Raw genomic sequence first — 20,384 nt, forward strand, 5'->3', positions numbered from 1 at the left:
ATTCTCTTAATTGCATAAAAACCTTCCTTTGCTGCTGCTCTTCTGTTAATAGCACTGATACCTTCTGGCCCTTGGGAGGTGATCGGTGACTGCATCCTTCTCCGGGGTGTCCCCGTGGGCGGGTGGCACCGGGATGCTCGGGGGGTACCAGGGTCTCCGTGGGCAGAAGGAGTTAACCCTGGAGCAGCAACTGGCTGTGGATAAAGGAGACCAGGGAGTTTGCTTCTGTCCCCGGTTCACCCTGGGCAAGATGGAGGTTCGTCAGGGTGCTGGGCAATTAAAGCAGCTCTGTTTGCGTTTTGTTTTTTTGTTTGAATAAAAGTTGCCATGACTGGCCCGTCGGGATGTTAGCTGCTTGCACAACGTGCACGCTAGGAAGTAAATCAATCCATGTGAGTCTTATTCAGCTAGCGATAATTTAAATTTTATGGCTTCCCCGTTTATTTTAAAGGATGGGGGTAAACGTCAAGTGGCCAGGATTTAAAAAAAAAAAAAAAAATTGTTAATTTTTAATTCAAGCTGTGGTGTATGAGTGTGAAAAATAGCACTCAGTGTCTGGGTGCATCCTTATGTGTTGGAGTGGAGCTGAGGATTACGTGGAGCTGCCTCGTTGGGCTTAAGAAGGTCGTATTTTCTTAGATATTCTGATTTTAATTTATTACCAACTCAAACGCTGTCTCCCTGGGTCTCTGCTCTGCAGGCTGGCGTTGCAGGCGTCTTAAAACACCCTCACCTGGGGAAAATCGCTGCTCTGGTCTTCCCTGTCCTGCTGCACGGGGACGGTTCGCTCAGTAAGTAGGTATTTTATTAGAAAAAATAGTTTTCTCGATCGAGGGGGAAGTGAAACCACGGTGGGACAGTGGAGAGAGCCCAGCTGCTGCGCTAATGGGGTCGTTCTTTGATTTGGGGTGATGGTGACCAGGGTTTGGGGCCCCACGTCTCCCCCCTGTGCATTTAGACTTGCTGGTTTTTAGCCTGACCTTTGCATTTTAAAGAAACTCCCTCCCATGTTGCAATCCGGAGCTTTTTAGGCTGTTGTGGTGCCCTGGAAGTGAAAGTGCTTTGTGCTAAGTGGGTCTTAAAAAACAAACCCCTGAGCAGTCAGCTCTTATTTTTCCATCCTGTTAATTTTCATCCTGACTTTCAGCAACAGTCAATAAAAAAGTTGGACAGAATATAGCCTCCCCCCCCCCCTTTTTTTTTTTTTAAGCTGATGGTAAGATGCTGAATGCTGTTTTATGGAAACAGCGAGTCAAAGCATCTTCCCGTGGCTGTGGGCAGCAGAGGAGCTGCCTCAGGAGGTTTTGTCCATGGTCTTGTCACCCCTTTCTGAACATGGTGGAGCGTGGTCTGTGGCTTAAAACCACCATCTCAGTTCTCTTTTCTTCTTAAATCCTGTTTTAGAATAAAGCACATGTGTTTTTTTATTTTATTATTTTATTTTTAATTTCTTTTTTTTTTCCTCTTCTTACCAGGTATTTTTGTGAAATCCCCACTGTGTCTTTGGGTAGGCACCTACCAGGACCCTCCCTGGATTTTCAAACCTTCTCCAGTCATCGCATGGTGGCAAGGTGAGACCCCCTCAAAACCCTCCCCAGCCTTTCTCTTCCCTCCCCTCCCTTTCCCCTCCCGTGAGCCTCCGGGAGGGATCTGCGACATGAAGTTTCCATTTGGAGCTGGCAAATTCCTGGTATGCCGATTTCTAGGAAACGTGGCTCGGGATCGTGTGTTTGGTGAAACCCTAGCATGTGCGATACCTGTCTGTCCTCAGCCTGGGGTCGGACATCTGCATCCCATTCTCTGCTCTGAATTTTCTCCTATTTCTCTGGGCGGGCTGGAAGATAGCAACCTCCATGCGGAGAGGGGATTGTAAAAATAAATGGCTTGTTTTTATGGCGTGGTTTTACGCACAGTGTGTGCTGGTGTCGTACGGCGTGCATCCTCCCGGAGCAGAGTTTTTTTCGTTTGAAAGGTGTGTGCAAAGGGGAAAGGGCTTCGAGATGCACCTGTTGCATTTCTGCAAGCGCCCATGCGGTGCCCTGGCATCGTTGGCTAACGGCCTGAAAAACATGCAACGCTCGGAGGATAACGAAGGTGGGGAAGACACTAGCCACTGCCCAGCTTAAAAAAGAAAAAAAAGCCTTTTGTTGTACCTGCTTTTGAAAAAATAGACAAAAAAGCACAGAGCGTATTTTTCTGAAGCAGCAGCTGAATTCATGTCTGATTGTATGGAAGTGCTAAAATCGGGGTCAAAGCTGTAGTGCTGCCCAGCTGTATTGGGGTGTGCAGGAGCGTGCTCTGCCTGGGCAGCCTGTGCCCACTGCAGGCAGCTTAGTTGCTCGTGGACATTGATTGCAGCTTAATTGCTCGTGGGCATCCATTGTGGCTTAATTGCACATGGGCATCGTTTGCTCATGAGCGTCAATGGCGGTGATGCCGCTCTCCATCTGGAGGAGGGAAAAAATAATATTTGCAACTGCTCGTGCCAGCGTGCAGGCCGGCGTTTGGGGAAACAACAGATTGGCAAGAAGGAAGGATGCAGCCGTTGTTGCTTTTGAGCAGTTTAAGGAGTTTATATTAATTTAGCGGGGATGAGAACAGGCGTGTGTCGGCACCGTGGGTCGGGATGTGCTGGTCCAAGTGAAGCATGTCGTGTGTGTGTAGGAGTTTCCTGAACTTGCGAGCCTCTTTGTTTGCTCAGCTAGAAGCTCTTCAATGTATTTCATACTAATTAATGCTGAAATAGTTGCACTTGAAGGAGAGATTGTGTCCAGATGTTGAAATCTCTGGATTTTAAAGTTTGTTTAATCTGTAATTTAAGAGCTATAGTAAACGGCTATGCTGCATTTTCAGATCATCCGGTAGAGCGGGGACTGATTAAAAGCAAATAAGTGAAAACCCCAAACCTTTTCCTTTAGCAGTGAGGAATAACTTTGCCCTTTTGCAGGGCCTGGGGAGCGTAGAGGTGGCAGGTTTGGGTCCCTTCGGCTGGAAAGCAGCCCCGAGCCCAGCCACGAGCACCCAAGTGGTGGCTGGAGGTACGGACCAGAGCCCAGCATCGGGCTTGGAGCTTGAGCAGGGGCATTTTTGGGGGTTTACAGGCTCCTGCAAGGGACTTTGCTTCAGAATGGGAAGAACCAAGCTGTGCAAAACCGCTCCAAAACATGCAAAACCGCCCTGTCGTCCATGTGCGCCTTTGCTGGGGCATGCTCTGGATTTCTTTAATCACTTTCCCATTGCTTTTATTCTCTGTGCATGGAAATACCTTCCCTCTCGGTGGCCTTTCTTTGCCCTTATGCATTGCGGAATTGCTGCACCTTGCTGCACCTTTCGGTAGAGGAGGACCCCGGAGGGGTTTAACCCTTCCCCAACCTCTCTCCTCCTCCCACCTGTCCGTATTTACGTCCCAGGGAAATGAAGCAGTGTGGGTATTTGGAGGAGGGAGGATGGTTTAGCCTGGCTTCACTTACAGACTTACAACTTTAAGCTTGTGGGTAACAGCAACGGGAGAGCGGGATCTGCTTGGGGTGTCAGAAACACCCAGAGGCTTTTGCATGGGGTAATTAATTAATCCCCTCCCTGTATCCGGAGCACACGTGGTCCTGCAATGAGAAGATTCAGGCTCTGACACCTCCAGCAAGCTTGCACGGCTCTTGGCGACAGTCCCTGGCTCCCTGGTATTTAAATCTCAGGGAGTAGCAGATATTTTTTTTCCCTGCAACTATTTGTTTCAAATTAATTGGGATTTTGGACCCCAGCCAGCCTCCTTCTGTCACTCGAAACTGGAGATAAGCAGGAACGGCGCGGTCTTTTCTCTAACCTAGTTGGAGCCGTTTTTGCTGGACAGAGAAGTCTCGAGCTCTTTCATAACATGGACCACATCTTAATAGCCAGTCTTGTGGGCTCCATCCCTCCCACTGCTTCTGACGCAGAGCGTCTCCCCTCCCGCTCGCCTTGGCCAGCTTCCCTGGATGACTCCACTAATTGCTTACGTAGAAAAATAATGAGAAGGATGCGTATGATGTATTTTTAGATGTCTCTTGGTGGGATTTAGCAACCGGCGAGCCGGAGCCAGCACCTCCCCATCCGTCTTTTGCATCCCAGTGGTGGCTGCTTGTTGGACTTCGGGAGGTTCCGCCCCAGGAGGTGGCACTTCTTTTGCAAGCTTCTCCCCTTTTTGGGCTCCTCCTGGCCTTTAATAAATGAGTTATGGATGCTGCGTCCCTCGTGCTGCACAGGATCTGTGCCGGGAAGCCCTGAGCTAGTGCACGGTGCTGGCAGCGTGCCTGTGCCACGATGGGGACCACCACCTCCTCTCTCATCTCCAAGAGGATGGCCACGGTGGTGGCAGGGCAGCATGGACCATGGTGGCTTGGAGACCGTCTCAGTACCTGAATCATAGGATAGTTTGGGTTCGAAGAGACCTTTAAAGGTCATCTAGTCCAACCCCCCTGCCATGAGCAGGGACATCTTCAACTAGATCAGGTTTCTCAGAGCCCTGTCCAACCTGACCTTGAATGGTTCCAGGGATGGGGCATCCACAGCCCCTCTGGGCAACCTGTTTCACCATCCTCATTGTAAAAAAATTCCTTCTGAAGTAACCAATGGCATGTTTTCCAATGTATAAATACCCATGAGATGAAGAGTCTCACCACCAAAGTTGCTTTTTTTTAGTGGGTTTTTTTTTCGGGTGTTCCCCTCTGAAACCTCAGCAGAGCAGGTGAAAGGGAGCAGATGCAAAATTTCATTAAATGTTACCCCAAAGACTGTGATAATTGAGCATTGCAGCAAGTAGTTCCCTTATTTTTCTATTTGCTTCTTCCATTGCAGGACTCTTTGTGTCTCAGTGGCTTCCTGTGCCGGGGGGGGCCGGGCTCCAGCTCTTCCCTTTCCACCCGGGTGCGAGGAGCGCAATTCTTGCAGCACGACTTATCTGCCCTTGGAGCTGAAAACATCCTTTCTTTGCTCTTTTTGAATCCCCTGAATGAATGATTTCTCCTGCTGGTTAACATCAGCTTCCACACCAAAGACTGTGGGAAAGCTTCGCAATTTAGAGTGACTTTAATAGATCTGGTTTATGTCTTAAAAAACCCCATCGCTTTCTAATTCTCCATCACATGTTTCCTTGATTACGTGTCGCGCAGCAGTGCGGCTACCAAAATAACCTTACGGCCTGAAGGAAATCATCAGGAAATATGTTTTTTAAACTGTAGGCAATTCTCTTTTCACCAGGCACTGTTGGAAAAAGTCTGTGTTTGACGAAAAACGTGGCTTTTCTGGCACCTCGGCCGCTCGCGCGGTGATGTTGGGAGCGTGGTGCTCCAGCAGTTTGCCCAAAACCCCCCAATTTCTTAGAGTCTTGCTGTGAATTTTCTCTTTATCTACGCAAATAGTTGGGATTCTCTTGGTGTTGGGTTTGCTTCAGTTTTTGGAGAGATGCTTGCTGTGTGTTCAGGTCTTTCCATGCAGGGTGATGCTTTGCTTGCCTGCAACTTGGAGCCTGCTCTCTCTTTTTAGGGTGTTTTTAGTGGGCAAGAGAAAGCGAGGTTTGCCTGAGGTTAAAGTGCTGCTTTCCGAATAATAGAGTCTCTGACAAATAGGCAATTCCTTGTGGAAAATAATCTCGAACTGTATAAAATAACTCAAAAGGCAAATGCTAGCCTGGTGCACCTATTTCTAGCACCCGTACCCACGGGGTGCCCACCTCTACGTGAGCCAGAAGGGACTGGTGAAGCTTGGTGGGCATCAGCCCTTTGCTTCTTGCCCGTGAGCACTTTGATCTCTCCTGGCTTCACTGCTGCCCTTGATGTCTGCTGATGTAGGTGCTCCAAAGCTAGTCCTGTGTCAAAGTGGACGCTCGGTAGAGCATCACTGCGGAAGATCCCTGTGGTTTGGGTGCAGCACCCCATGATGAGTTTCCATGTTTTTCCTGGTGTCAGGAGTCGGTCGGCTGGCACGTGCGTTACCTGCCAGTGCTTTTTTGGGTAAAACTCTTGCTGGGGGAGCCTCCCGGGGCAATGCCGGGGGTGCAGTGTTGATCTGGGCAGGCTGAAGGTGAAGGCTGGGGACCTCCGTGATGCATCCCCATTGCTGCGGCCAGGCGAACCTGTGGGGCTGTCCCCGGTCCCTGGGCGGTGAGGACGGCCGTCATCGCACACTGGGGTTTCCTGTGCCCTGTGGTTCTGCGCGGCCTGGGTGGCCCCTGGGAAGGGATTTTCCGCTCTGCACGCTTGAGATGTGCTCGAAGCTTCCTGCCCTGGCCCGCAGCAGAGCGAGCTGCTTGTTTTCTTTAACCCTTTCCTCTTACCCCACCTCCTGTGGTCCTGACGGGCTGGCGGGGTGCGTGCCATGTCTCCCCAGGTCCGGGGCTTATGCAAGGAGACCATGACCACTGATGAGGCCACCAAGAGCGAAGGGGAGGTGCAGGCGGCGGCTCTCGCCGAGCGCGGGGAGGACATCACGCCGGCTCGAGACCGAGGGGTCCTGAAGGTGAGGGGGGCTGCCGGGAGGGTCCTGCCTTTCTTTCTGCATTTTGGGGTACATGGTCACGTCAGTGGGCTGCATCCCCAGCCCTTGGGGTCATGTAGTACTTCCAGGGCTGTAGGACTGATTTTTTTTATTTGAAAGGCAAAGATGAGCATCACTTGGAATAAAGAAGGGCGGAGTGGCGTTTGAGACTGATGGATTCAGGCTGCTCAATGAATTTCGCTGCTCTTGTGTTCCTAATCAGATTATTAGCTGTAAATCCACAAAGCATTTTTGTGTGTGACTCACAGACATTAGAAAGAGCACATTACTGAGGTCATCCAGTCTGCTCCACAGCCCCTTTTTCATATTCAGGGCCGTTTCTGGATAGTTCTGCTCCCCAGCGCTTGCTCTTCTCCAGTTGAATAAGACCTTTCCTCTAAGAATAGCATCCTCCCCTGCTCCATCCTCAGCTTAAGAACTGCTTGTTCCAGGCTGTAGCATTCAAAAAAAGGAAAAAAAAAAAAAAAAAAAAAAAAAAAAAAAGAAGTGTTGACAAGATGTGAGTAGTGAAATGACACACCCCTGCGAGTAAAATGCGTACGGACAGAAAGCGAGCGTAATTGCATTCGCTTCAGATTTCGAACCGCAGTGTTTATCCAGACTCCTCCGCAAAGTATGGGCAGGTCTCCGCTCCCAGCCCTGTCCCACTCCATCACCGTGGCTCTGGATTGGGATTTATTTTTAGGGGCTGATGGCAGACAAATTGAATGACTCCCCCTCGAGCCTTCCTTTAGTTTAGAGCAGCACTGGGGTGTATATCCATGTGTGTGTATATATTTTATATATGTGTGTGTATATATATGTATGCGTGTGTGTGTATATATCTGTATCGCTGCCTCTCTCTCCATGTGCATCCTTAGCTGTCCCATGTCCTCCCTTCTCACAGGTGGTTTCTCTCTTTCAGATCATTAAACGACCTGGGAGTGAAGATGAGTCCCCCATGATCGGGGACAAAGTTTATGTCCACTACAAAGGCAAACTGGCCAACGGGAAAAAATTTGACTCCAGCCGCGATCGGAACGAGCCCTTTGTCTTCAGCCTGGGCAAGGGTAAGCCAGTCTGGGGGATCTGTCTGTGGGGATGCTTGAGCGTGGGATGATCCCGGGGCGGGGTGGCATGATCCTGGGGGGTGAGACCCTGTTGCAGGACAGATGGACAGTGTCAGCCCTTCCTTAAGTGACTTCTGAGGGTGGGGTTTTTTGGGGTGCCATCCTTGCAGCACCGAGGCTGGGTCTTTTCTGGGCTGCCAGCTGCTCTTTCCTGCCTGACATCTGCCTCTCTCCTAGGTCAGGTAATCAAGGCATGGGACATCGGGGTGGCTACCATGAAGAAGGGAGAGATCTGCTACTTGCTCTGCAAACCCGAGTACGCATATGGCTCTGCTGGCAGTGCCCCCAAAATCCCCTCCAATGCCACCCTCTTTTTTGAGGCAAGTAATGCTGGCGAGCCGGCGCGTGGATGAGCTCGCTTGCTCCCTTTCTGCCTTGCCAGCCAACTCAGAAATAAAAAAAAAAACAAAAAAAAAACCCAAAAAAACCAGCTTGGATTCCTGAAACGTGTCCCTGTGCTCCAGGAACCGCTGCCAGGGTTTTCTCAGAAATGTGTGTCTGAGCTGGGAGGCTGGGACTGAAACTCCGGCTGGGGAGAGCCCTGGTGCCGGGGCGGGTGGGGGGGAGCAGGCAGATTCACGGTTTAAAAATGTACATGGGAAGGAGAAAGCGTCTGGGAAATGCCTCTGGGTGCTAAAAACCGATTAGTGCCGCGGGGCGGTAGGAAAGCCAAGGTTTTGGCACGGTGTGCTTGCTGAGCAGGGCTCGTCAGGACAAGGCAGTGGGGCAGGAGGAATGGGTCTGTCCTAAATTAAGGTTTAGTCCTTCCAAGTCGAGTGGGGACTAAGCCGTGGGTCAGAGCGGGTCCTGCCGGAGAATGAAGGGGAAAGTCCTGTCCACACTGGTCCCAGGCAGCTTTCACAGCATCTTCCAGCACCAGCCGTGTTGTACCCTTACAGGCTTAATAAACTTATTTTTACTGTTACTTTGTGTTATGCTTCAGGTACTGGATGTGTCCCAATTTCTAATAAATCAAGTGTATTATGCTGTGGCTTGGAGCTGGCTTTTATGGGCAACTTCTGCTCGTCAGCTGAATGGAGAATTAGCTGGCTTAGCTCTCCAGCCAGAGGATGAACTGCTGCTTTGTGGTTTTTCTGTTGTTTTTCTCTTCTCCTTCCACCCCTCCCCAAGCTCTGCCCACCTTTTCTTGATTATTTTATTTTTTAGGTCGAGCTGCTTGACTTCAAAGGTGAGGACTTGTTTGAGGATGGAGGGATAATCCGGAGGATTAAGAGGAAGGGAGAAGGTTACTCCAATCCTAATGAAGGTGCTACAGTGGAAAGTGAGTACTGGTCTGTTTGTGGGGGAGGCTGGAAGGGTGAGCCGGTCTCGGAGCAGCCCAGCTTTTTTCTTCCTGGCAAGGAACTGCTGGCACTACATAGGTTGCAGGTGGCCATGCATCATGGTGGGATGCAGTTCCATCCATCCAGAGGCTGGATGGGATGGAGGGGGGCTGGGAGAGCTGTGATTCACTGCCCGCCCACCCGGGGATGCTCCTCTGAGCTCTCCCTTGGCATGGCCCCGGCGGTGGCTCTGCCAGAGCTGCTGGCCAGAAGGGTTGATTGGAAAACCACAAGCCGCAGGAGCAGCCAGGCGATGATGGAGCGACCACTCGAATATAACCTGCGCTCTGTTTTCTTAGTTGTGTTGACAAACACATCCCTGCAAGCCCCGGAACTGCTCAGTCGGTGGCTGGGGGGAGGATGGAGGAAGCAAACCCGGCTGGGGTTTTGGGGCTCTGCCATCTCCCCCCAACCCTTTTGCATCCAACACAGTGTCCAGGCTGCTCTGGGATGCACTGGCTGCCAAAAGCCTAGCTCTGCCTTGCCTTGAAAGCATCAGTAGCCAGGACATCTTCCCTTGATGGCATCCCTTGCTAAGCGTTTTGGGCACCGACACAGGCGCTCAGCAGCTTCTTTGGCCACCTTGTCCCAATGTTGGTTGTAGTTTTGGTGGGTTTTATCACATCTCTTGCAGAATGGAACTTTTTCTTTTCCTTCCCCTGTGGCCAGAGCGCTGCTGCTGATGGAGGGGGGGAGGAGATTAATGCAAGGGATTTGCTGAGACGGGGGTGGTCTCAGCTGACATGGGAGGATGAGGAGCTTGGGTCCCGTTGGGCTCTCCCTGTTCTGATCACGTTTGTGGAGCAAACATTTCACGGGGCTGGATGGGGGAAGCCAGGCTAATTTTTTTATTTTGTTTTCCTTCCCAAGAACCACTCAGCCACAGACAGAGAGCTTGCTCTGTACAGGAGGCATTTACTTTCCTTTCTCTCTTTCAGAGCTCCTGTACACAAAGATTAACTCCCTTTAGCAAAGGAGAAATTGGATCTGAGCTGTGACAGCTCATAAAGCTCGCCGCTTAAATGGCTGGTTCTTCTAATGAGGCTTTCTTTTAAGGAAAAATGAGTTTTTGACTCAGATTCAACTGCCTCTCCTGTGGTGAGCATCTTAGCTGGGGACCAGCCGCAAGCTGAGCATCAAGCCGGCTCCGCTACCCCAAAGATTAAACTAAAAGACTAAATATAATTGAAATTGTCACAGATCCAGCATTCCTCTTTATTTTGATTAGGTCTGAGCGCTTTATGGGCAGCACTGTGCCCAGTGCGGAGGACGGGGAGAGCCCTGGTCCCTCTATGTTTCCCTTTGCAGCTCGAGGTTTTCTGGAATGCGAGGATGCTTTAATGGCTCAGGAGGGGACTGAGGGGGTGGGGGGGGCACCAGCCAGGAATCATCTTTCTGAAAGGACATAAGGAGCTAAATAACAAGGCTCCTCATACGCTTGATGCCCCACAGCCTATTGTCCCTGCTTTACCTATTTCAAATGAATGCATCCATCGGAGCAAACGCTGCAAGCAAGAGCACACGCGTGGTTAGAATCATGGAGATGGATGCCCTGCCAGGTCATCCTGTGGAGCCGGCGCTGCATGTGCAGGGCAGAGATAGGGAATGCTGCACTGATTCCGCCGGCAGCCCGCCTGCTGTGCCAGCCGCTCCATTTGCAGCTCGTGTGGCCCTTTAATTCATTTGGACCTATACATCCCAGGGAAGGAGACCCTTAAATACATCCCCGTGAGAGAGGACAAGGAGAAGCAGCACCAGGCAGCCTTGCAGTGAGCATTTTGGATGCAAATAGGCTTTTTTTTTTTTTTTTTTTTTTTTTTTAAACAAATGCAACGCTATTTATGATGGGCACTGTGCTGGGGATGGCACGGCAGCCGTGGGGATGGCACAGCAGCCCACCCTGGGGCAAGGCTGTGACCCAGGGGAGCAGTGATGGTTTATCTCAGCTGTGTATTTGGGAGGTGTGTTGCCACTGGAATTAGATTGGAAAAAACCATGCTTCCAGGAGCAAGCATCTCCAAGCTGGAGTTTTGAAAGTGTTTTTATAGGTTTTAAGTTTTACAGACCCTAATTCACAGTTCCGGTCCCTAAAACCCAGGCTGCAGTCAAAATCTGCAATTCCAGCTTTTGTTACAACCTTTCCCCCCCCCACCCCCACCCCTCCTCCTTCTCCATTTTTAATCTGAGTACAAATTGCTGTCAGCACATCAAGTTCGTGTGCCAGCCGCACTCGGTACACTCTGTTCTCAGCTCTTCAAAAACAAAATCGCTGCAGGCACCGAGAGAACAATAAGTCAGGGCTGCAACCGGAGTGATGTTCCTTCAGCAGCTTTTTTTTTCCCTGTAATTCAAGAGCGACTGCAGCCAGCTGACCCGCTCCTGGAAACCCGAGCAGAGATTTTTCCCCTCTTTGCCCGGTGTATTTTATGCGCAATTAAAATAGAGGGAAACTATCCTCCAAGGGAAGGATCGCGGCATCCTCCTGCGTGTTCTGTTTTAAAGCGGGATCTTCCTGTCACTGCCGCATCCCACTGGGGACAGGGGACCCGGGATAGCTGTAGTGCTGCTTTTGGGGTTAGAGATTATGGATCCATACTCACTGGGAACATGTAGGGAGATGGTATGGTGCTGTGGGGTTGCTGGGTTACCTGTACTTTAGGCTGAATTTTCCGCTTTCCTATGCTTAAGAAAATAGCCAGCTTGGTTTTGTGTAATGTAAAAGCAGAGGTCAGCCCCGGAGGAGCTGGATTTGCCTTTTGTCCTCATCCCGAGCTGGGTGAGCACACACCAGCCTGAGCCTTGTGGTCATTGCACACCAGTGATGGATGCAGGATGCATCCCGGGATGCTGGCAAGCACATGAGCATCCTCCGCTGTACCGCCCTTGAGTCCTAGCGTGGCTTTGGTGGCAGGAGCAGGGTGGTGAGGCAGAGCTTGATGTCTCGCCCCCGCGGTGGGGAGAGCATCCTTGGGTTGTGTTACGACGGTGTTTAATGCCCAAGGGCTGGACCTGCCCTGGGAACCGGGGTCTGCCTGTGGTCTCTCTTAGTCTGTGCGTCTCATTCCGGGGACTTGCCATAGGTCCCAGGGCAGGGAAGTGGGGCAGAGATGGGCAGATTTCCTTCAGGCTGCAGATTTCCCTTACGGAGCCCAGACTCTCTCTGCCGTGCCTGGCACGGCATCTGCTTGCATTCGCCTCCTGCCACCCAGGGCAAGATGCTCGGTGCCGCACGGTAGCTCGGGTTGCATCCTGTGGCTCTGTGCGGTGCTGGAGGGGTTCTGAGAGCAGCCCCCGACCCCGAGGACTGTTTTTTTTTCCAAGCATCCCTCCTCTCCCCCCTTCAGCAGTGCTTGCACAGGCGATGTCTCCTCTCTGTTCTGCAGCGAGCAAAGGTAAAGCTCGTGTCCTTCCAGCCTGCAAAGTCCTTAAGCACAGTTGTGATGCCTACCATTAGTTTTTCCTCTTAAAAGCTTTTTTGTTTGTTTTGGCTTTTTTTTAAACGGTACGTAGGAGTTCCTTATGAAATTGCTTTTACTTTATACCTGCTCATACACGTATGCCTTGTATCCTGCAAGCAGAGTGCAAAGAACATAAAACTCTCCCCAAAGCCCATAACGTCTTCAGGATTGAATAAATAAAGCATAATCTTGCTGTGGAAACCCAGCCAGGAGTACCAGGTGGCGAATGTGCCAGGTACCTGGTGTCCGCTCTGGCTGCGCTTCTGCCAGCGTCTGGGGCTGGAACAGTACGGTTATTGGTTGAAGATTTGAAAAAAAAAAAAAAAGTATATCTTGTACTTTGAGTTCTTGGAGGCAGGAGAACATAGCCTTATTTTCGAGGTGGAAGGCAAGGCAGTATAGCACCGTATAGAAGATTTGTAATCGCCGTGATAAACTCTGTGTGGCGGCGTGCCAGGAGCAATATCCAGTTCCAGTAAGACTTGACTTGTGCAGTTGAGTACTGAGGGGAACATATTAGTCATGATGTTTATCTGTTGTCTGGTCCTTGGTTAGATGAGATATGCCTGCCTTGCTTTTCAGCAATGTTTCCAAGCCCTCCCCATCCCACTCTGCTCACCAGGGGCTGCTTGGCTGCCCCCAGCCCTGTGTCTTCCTCCTTCCAGGGCTGGAGGCTTTGCTGGATTTCAGGAGATAGGCTTTATAAGATACTTTAGAAGATGCTTTCTTTGGAGCCCACCTTGCCTTGGTTTGGGTGGCTCTGGGTGTGATCCTGCCCTGTCCCCCCTGCAGTTCACCTCGAGGGATTCTGTGGCGGCACCAGGTTTGACTGCAAAGACGTGAAGTTTGTCGTGGGCGAAGGGGAGGACCATGACATCCCCATCGGCATCGACAAAGCCCTCGAGAAGATGCAGAGGGGAGAGCACTGCATCCTCTACCTTGGGCCACGGTAAGGAGCATCCCTCTGGGGATGTCATCTAGTTTTAAGCTTCCGGCATCCGCGGTCTTTTTAGCGCTCATGGAAGATGGCAATCCCAAAAATAGGACTCTCCAGGAGAGCCTCGGGTTAGCAATGCCAGCAGGGATGGCAAGAGTGACCGGTGGTACGTAGGCAGGAATCTCAAGATGCTTTAAAAAAATCAGGTAAAAGGGGTTTGTCCGAGTCCTGTGGCTGAAAGGAAAATGTGTCCCTGGAAATCGCTAGGGCTGCATCTTCACACTGGGGAGAAACCTGTATAAGAAGATGAGTTTGATGCAGCCGGAGAGGATGATTCCTAATATATAATTCATTGTATATTGTCAGACATCTTTGCTCGTGGAGAATAACGTCACCCTGGCCCCAAAACATTAGAAGGCTGCAGGCACGGAGCTGGGTGTGAAACCAGAATTAGTAACCTGGGACTGCGTTTATGGCCAAATGCTGCCAAAATGAAGATTTCCCCCTTCCCCCTCCTCTGACAGCCTCTTTCTGCCCTTTCAGGTACGGCTTTGGCGAGGCAGGGAAGCCGAAATACGGCATCCAGGCGAATGCGGAGCTGGTGTACGAGGTTACGCTGAAAAGCTTTGAAAAGGTGAGGGTAGGAGCACGCTGGTCCCTCCCCAGGTTATGGTGATGCCAGTCCCTTTGCAGCGTCCACCCTTTGTCCCTGGTGTGGCTGCAGCCCGGCCCCTGCTGAAGTGGATACGTCACCAAGGATCTCTGTGTTCTTAATTTGTTCTTCTCTGTTGGTTTGTTTTATTTTTCTGGCTGGGGTCCAAGGCTGGTTCTCTTATTTGTTCCTAGCCTTGTTCCTTTTGTACTTTCTTTTTTTTTTCTTTTATTTTTTCTTTTTTTTTCCTTTTCTTGTTTTTCCTTGTATTTTGTTTCTTTTATATTTTTCCTTTTCTTTTTTTTTTTTTTTTTTTTTCCTGGGCTGCACAGCTCAAATTTGGTGTGGTCGGCCAGCTGACCCCAAGGAGCTTGGCTGGCATGCCAGTCTGGCTGTGCCCGTGGGGAGGCTGGGGACGGGAGATGCCCATGGGATGGGACAGGTGCGGCTGTGCCGCATCCCTGGCTGGGTCCCCTTCCCACCCCATCACCCTGGCTGGAATGGGAGCAAGACCCACCACATCCCTTCTCTGCTGGGGGATGTCTCTCCCCACCTTCCTCTTCCCTTTTTGGGGTTTATTTTTTGTCAGGGTTTTTCCTCCTGTGGGATTGTGGTGGACAAACCATCTTGCTCAGGGTGAAGTCCCAAAGCTGGTGGGGGTTTCGCTGTTGTAAAGGGCTCTAGGTCTACACCCCCACATGTGCTCTGGGTGTCTCCTTGTTCCCAGCCCCTCAAATTAAAAAAGCTGCCAGATCTGCCTTCTCCATTACTGCCCTGACGAGCCCAGCTTGTTAACGAGCAGTCCTAGAAAGCCATGTGGTCCTGCTGGTGCAGTGGGTTGCCATGCTCCGCTGGGATCGCTCCAAGCATTTCTTTGCAGGCCAAGGAGTCATGGGAGATGGACACCAAAGAGAAGCTGGAGCAGGCTGCCATCGTCAAGGAGAAAGGCACGATGTACTTCAAGGTTTGTAAACTTGGGGATGGTGGAGGCGGAGCAAGGGAGATAGAAATAAATTGGGGGTGACTGTCAGATACATGACTTAGCAGTCATCAGTGTCAGAGAAGCCGTGTTCCCCCAGACAGTGCTGGGGATGGCGAGCCCTGCTCTTCCTCTGCCTTTTTCTCACTCGCTGAGATACCTCCTCCTTTCCCAGCATTGCCTTGCCCATGTGTGCTCCCTGTGGAGCGGGATGGCAGATCGGACTCTTCCCAGGGGTGGATGTGGCCAGGGCTAATGCCGAGGGGCTTTGCAGTTCCCCTTCCTGGGCTGGGGCATCCTGGTCCTCCTCTGCTTTGCACAGAGGAGAAACGCAAGCTCTGACTTGACTTTTTACAGGGGCTGCACACCAGCAGCTCCAGCCAGGTCCCAGTGTGTTTGTAGGTATTAGGCATCCTCCTTCATTCATTTATTTATTTAACATGCTGCGTTAAACTCGTAACCTGTTTCCAGGACGTTTCGGGAGCAGACCAAGCGTTGTCGGCACGGGTTCCTCTAGCCTCTTCTTCTTTGCTCCATCCCAGGAAGGCAAATACCTGCAGGCAGTGATTCAGTATGGGAAGATTGTGTCCTGGCTGGAAATGGAGTATGGCTTGTCTGAAAAAGAGTCGAAAGCCTCTGACTCTTTCCTCCTGGCTGCCTTCCTCAACCTGGCCATGTGCTACCTGAAGCTGCGAGAGTATGCCAAAGCTGTCGAGTGCTGCGATAAGGTAGAGGCGCATGAGCCTGGGCGTTGGAGCATCCTCTCCTCCTGCATGTTTTCATTGGGAGTTTGGGGTTTTCTTAATTTCTTTTTGTATAAGAAGCAATTTCCAAGCGGCAGTGGGATGGTGGCATCCCTTCTGCACCTCCAGGTCTCTGTGGATGCTGTATGCTTGGAGACTGCAGGAGCAAAAGTGCCTTTTGGGGTTGAGAATCCACCTGGGCATGCGCTTACAACATCTTTTCTTCCAAAGCCAGATCCACGTGAATGGGTGCCGTGTGGACCGGCAGCCTTAGGACACTGTTTGGGTCTGCCCAGGCTGGATTTAGGCGTTGGGTGCTGATCTGGGTACGACAGAGGCAGTCTGCGCCAGAGCTGCAGCGGATCTCCCAAGTCTCTTGAGGGGTGGGATGGGGCTTTGCCAGTCCCTAAAAGAGCTGCAACCTTGTCTTTGTCAGGAAACTATTAATCCTTTCTTATAAAAGGCTTAAATTTAAGCATTTTGCATATGGGAAAGGTAGTAAGGCTAGTTGCTTTAATCTAAAAGGTGAATCATCTCTTGAGATGCATATGTGGCTTTTACTAAAGGAACAGAATGTCATTGCTAAAGCAGGGAGAGAAAACCCTGTTTAATCCATCAGCTCCCTTGCCTCTGAGCTCTTTGTGCTCCCCTGGGCTCAGGTTTAGCGTTTACACCTGATTTCTTGTCTGCGAGTTTGTCTCCCACTGACTGCCACTCTCAGGGGGATTTTAAGCAAGGAGAAATAACTAAACTATATTAATGACCTGCCAACTGCTGATGTAGATGAGTCAATTTTCGTTGAGCGAGATGCAAGTGGTCTGGAGACTTGAAGCCACCTTGTCCTAATTTTGGCAGATTAAATGAGGCTTTGACCGTAAGGGAGTCTTTGGGGGATCCCCAGGTTACTAACAGGGACCTGTGTGTTTCCAGGCACTAGGACTGGACCAGGACAACGAGAAGGGCTTGTACCGGAGGGGTGAAGCCAGGTTATTGATGAATGAGTTTGAGCTGGCAAAATGTGACTTTCAAAAAGTGCTGGAAGTGAATCCCCAGAACAAAGCAGCGAAATCCCAGATCTCCGTCTGCCAGAAGAAGACAAAGGAGCACAACGAGCGGGACCGGAGGATCTACGCCAACATGTTCACAAAGTTTGCGGAGAGGGATGCAAAGGTGCGTGTTGCCTGTTTTTGGCCATCTAGCAGGCTGCGCTTGAAGGATGCTTGGCAGATTTGTCATGAGAAGAGATGGGTTGAAACCAATTAAATTATAGATCAGGTTGAGGATGGAGGGATAGAGCCTGCTGCAGTGGGAAGAAGTGGTTTATTTCTTGGTCTCTCCTACGTAGAGACTGCTGTCAGATGCTCAGTCATCAATAGAAGTATTTGCAGTGCGAGCTCCTGAGGGCTGATAACAGGGTTGGCATTTGTACTTAATTTTGCTGTTCCCATCTAGTGACTGTTGATGACCTCCTGGTCGCCGGTAAAATGAAATGTCATCCTGTCTCTGGCAAGGCCAAGGGTATTTTGAGACATGATAGTATGGATTTCCTGAACCTGGTAAGGCAATAGCCTGCTCCTCTGCTTGTATGGAGAGATTGCTGTCTTGTAACAGGCTCTCATCCAAAATTCCTCTGACCAAAACCCGGTGTACTGTAACGAGAGAGGACACAGCTTTGCAAGCTGTCTGCACGGGTCATTTTTAGTATAATCTCTTCTGAACCAGTGCCTGGAGGTTGAGGCTGTGGAATAAGTGACCGGTGCAGACCCTGGGGAACAGCATGCCGGGGTAACCGGCCCGGGGCAGGGAGCGGAGCCGTCCCAGCCAGCTGCTGGCACTGTGGTGCGTTGACTCGTGCAGCTGGCTGTGATGGGGAGGGTCACTGCTGGAGCAGGCGTAAGGCTTTACCGTGCCTTAGTGCTCCTCTCCTGCACCCACTGGATGGGCTACACCCGCGGCCGGGTGGATGGGCTGCACCTATGGCTCAGTCCTGTATCTCCACTCCAATGCTGCTGCTTTATCTCCGTGTCCCTCTCCTCTGTGCCCCTGCATCCATCCATCCTGGCTTGCTCTGTGTCAGTGCCCTGCTCCTGTTGAGGTGGGAATGATGATCCCATACCTTCCCCAAAGGCTCACAGCCCATGAGGTTTAACCTCCACCAGCCACTGAGCCAGGAAAACAGGAGCCTCTGATGTGAGCTGCAGCGGTCGATAGGCAGGGGAGAGCCAAGAGGGGGGGAATTTTGCCTGCCCTGCCAGGTTTGGCTGCCTGTACCCATCCCCAGCATCACTATCACCTGCCTGCTACTTCCTTCTCCTGTTTCCAGCTCCATGTCCTTTATTTGCTGTTTTGCAGGAAGCAGCTAGCAAAACTGGGGTCGAAAAAGCAGTGGAGAAAGCAGCTTGTGAAAAGGGACCGAAAACTCCCGGTGCTGAAGATGAAGAGGCTGAAGGACATGTATGATGGAGGAGGAGGGGAAGGGAGAGCCTCCTGCCCTCAGCCCGTGCAGAAAAAGGTTGCTGCCAGACCTCGGGACTCGCCAGTGTTTTCTTGTAAAGCTTGTTACAGTTTGTGTGATCGTGGAAGCAAAAAGCGCCTCGCAAAGAAAAATGAACCCCGTCCCACCGCCCTGGGCGCACTCGGGGGCACAGCGGGAGCGGCGGGATGCCGTGGGACCACCGCACATGGAACAAATAGCTTTTAAACAGAGAGAAAGAGAAAAAAAATAATAAATAAAAATTGAAACTCTTGGCTCTTGGGAGGTTTCCGTAGACAGCTCGTCCCGGCTCCGTTGGCTTTGCGTTGGCTGTCGGCGCAGCATCCCGGCTCCTCTGAGATGAGTTAGGATGTGGGAGATGCTCCTTGTAAACTGTGGTGCTGCCTCCGGTTGCATCAGGCACACGACCGTGCTGTACTGTACTGGCGACAGCACTGGGTGCCGTGTTGCCTCCGCCAGCCCCGAGCACGGAGGGGAGTGCTGGCACAGGCACGGTGGGCTGCTGGAGCCCAGGCCACCTGGGTGCTCACTGGTTTTGGGGGGGGAAATTGGTTTTCTCTCCTGGTGGCTTCTTGCCTGTGGCCAAAGGGGTTGTGATGTGGAGCCAGGTGTGAGGTGGCATCACCTGCATGACCTCTGCTGCAGCCCCATCGTGCAGGGATGTAATTTGCCTTTAAAGCACTGTTTTGAGGGGCGGATTTTATCTTTTGAAGAAGCTGGTTTCTATTTCCTTGGAGAGCAAAAGCCTCCTGTCCAGCTCCGCTGCTTGCAGGTGCTCAATCCGCAGCCTGCACCCCATCCCTCAGCTCACATCTTTAGATGGGGGTTTTATTGCTTATTTGGGGTCCATACGGGGGAAAAAAAGAGCAGGTTGACGTGTTGTGGTTCAGAAAGCAAGTGACTGGGTCTGAGCTGGTACTGTGGGTTTACATCTCATCAGTGAGCAGCTTTCCCGTGGCGAGAGGGGAGCCCAGCGTGCGTGGGGCACATCGTGTCCCCGCACTGATGCTGCTGCCACCTCGGCCATAGTCCCCCTCCATACTAAAGGGACGCTGTCACTACTGTGTGAGAACAGCTTTCCGGTTGTTATTTTTCCTGTCTGTTCTTTGTAATACCCCTTCTGGAGCTTGAAAATAAACAACTGAAAGAAAAAAAAAAAAAAAAGTGCTTTTTCTCTGGATCCTGCTCAGCAAAGGGGGTGGCTGCGGGGAGGCTGGGTGTGCTCACCCCTGGGTGGAGATTCCCTGGCTCCAGCGAGGGGTTCGTTAAGGAATTACTGGCGTCCCCGAGGATGCTGCTGCCCCTTTTTACCAGCACCATCGTTCCCTGGAGAGCCAGGGAAGAGCCAGCACACTGTGCTTCAGAGATGCCTGGCTCTAGGGGATGCTACTTGGGGGTCTCAGCTGTTTTTCCAGCCTGGGGGGGTTTATCCTCATGCTGTTGGGTTTTTTTGCCAGCATGTACCTTTGGGAGGGGGCTCCCTGGGGGGTACCCGAGTGGGTGGAGGACGGGTTTGTGCCCCTTGGCTGACGGTGTAGAGGGAGCAGAGAGCCGGGACTGTGGGTCTGCCCATCCTCTTATCCCCACCACAGCAATCCTGGGAGGATAAACCAGTTTTGGTTAAACTTCCTTTGTAGTCCACATTTCTCAAGCCTGTCTGTTTTCCCACTTGCAGTAGATATTCCCAGCACGGCAGCCGTGCGGCTGCTCCAGCTGCTCATCCAGGTCTCCGGTTTTACACCACCCCCGGGGTGTCTCGTAGCCAGCAAAGCATCTCTGTGGGTGCTGCAAGACCTAGGGGCTCTGCAAAGAACTGGCATTTTTTTCTTGCAGGCAGGGCAAAAAAGTTTTTTGGGGGCAGCCGAAGCCACGTTTTCCATAGGAAACAACCCTCTCCAGAAAAAAACAACCAACTTGCTTTGCAGTTTCTGGGCTTTCCCCCCCGTTTTTAAGCAGATTTTTGGCTTATTGTGGCTTGGTGCTTTTCTCCCCCTCGGAAGAGAAATTAAACTCGGGCAGGTGATGAGATGCGGTTTAGAGATTAAAGGGAAACCAGGAAGATTTTGTACCGAAGGCGTCGAAACCTTTGCCGTGCTGGTGGGATGCCGGGTGTGCGGTGTTCAAATGCCATCTAGTGGCAC

General features: G+C 51.3%; 1 protein-coding gene across 4 annotated transcripts; it reads left to right on the forward strand.

Moving 5' to 3' along the window:
* The first annotated feature begins 696 nt into the window (after positions 1-696).
* On the forward strand, positions 697-18,497 carry FKBP5 (FKBP prolyl isomerase 5). 4 transcript variants are annotated; one of them, XR_008239314.1, is made up of 13 exons: positions 697-791; positions 1,476-1,571; positions 6,361-6,489; positions 7,433-7,577; positions 7,815-7,957; positions 8,805-8,919; positions 13,231-13,387; positions 13,919-14,009; positions 14,908-14,991; positions 15,549-15,734; positions 16,680-16,919; positions 17,202-17,305; positions 18,102-18,497. XR_008239314.1 is itself a non-coding variant. In XM_052814734.1 (12 exons), the coding sequence occupies exons 3-12, from the start codon at positions 6,385-6,387 to the stop codon at positions 18,207-18,209; spliced, it is 1,374 nt and encodes a 457-aa protein (XP_052670694.1). In that variant the 5' UTR covers positions 697-795; positions 1,476-1,571; positions 6,361-6,384; the 3' UTR covers positions 18,210-18,497. The 4 variants fall into 4 exon arrangements, 3 of the variants coding, with proteins under 3 accessions (XP_052670694.1, XP_052670693.1, XP_052670695.1); XM_052814734.1 differs by lacking the exon at positions 17,202-17,305 and having other exon boundaries at positions 697-795; XM_052814733.1 differs by lacking the exon at positions 17,202-17,305.
* The last annotated feature ends 1,887 nt before the right edge of the window (positions 18,498-20,384 follow it).

This window comes from Harpia harpyja, chromosome 19 (genome assembly GCF_026419915.1).
Source record: "Harpia harpyja isolate bHarHar1 chromosome 19, bHarHar1 primary haplotype, whole genome shotgun sequence".
NCBI lineage: Eukaryota > Metazoa > Chordata > Aves > Accipitriformes > Accipitridae > Harpia > Harpia harpyja.

Excerpts from the sequence above, each read along its gene's own strand:
- FKBP5 (XM_052814734.1), top strand. The coding sequence starts at position 6,385 with ATGACCACTGATGAGGCCACCAAGAGCGAAGGGGAGGTGCAGGCGGCG. Across the intron at positions 7,578-7,814 it reads TGTCTTCAGCCTGGGCAAGG|GTCAGGTAATCAAGGCATGG; the intron begins GTAAGCCAGTCT and ends CCTCTCTCCTAG. Across the intron at positions 13,388-13,918 it reads ATCCTCTACCTTGGGCCACG|GTACGGCTTTGGCGAGGCAG; the intron begins GTAAGGAGCATC and ends CTGCCCTTTCAG.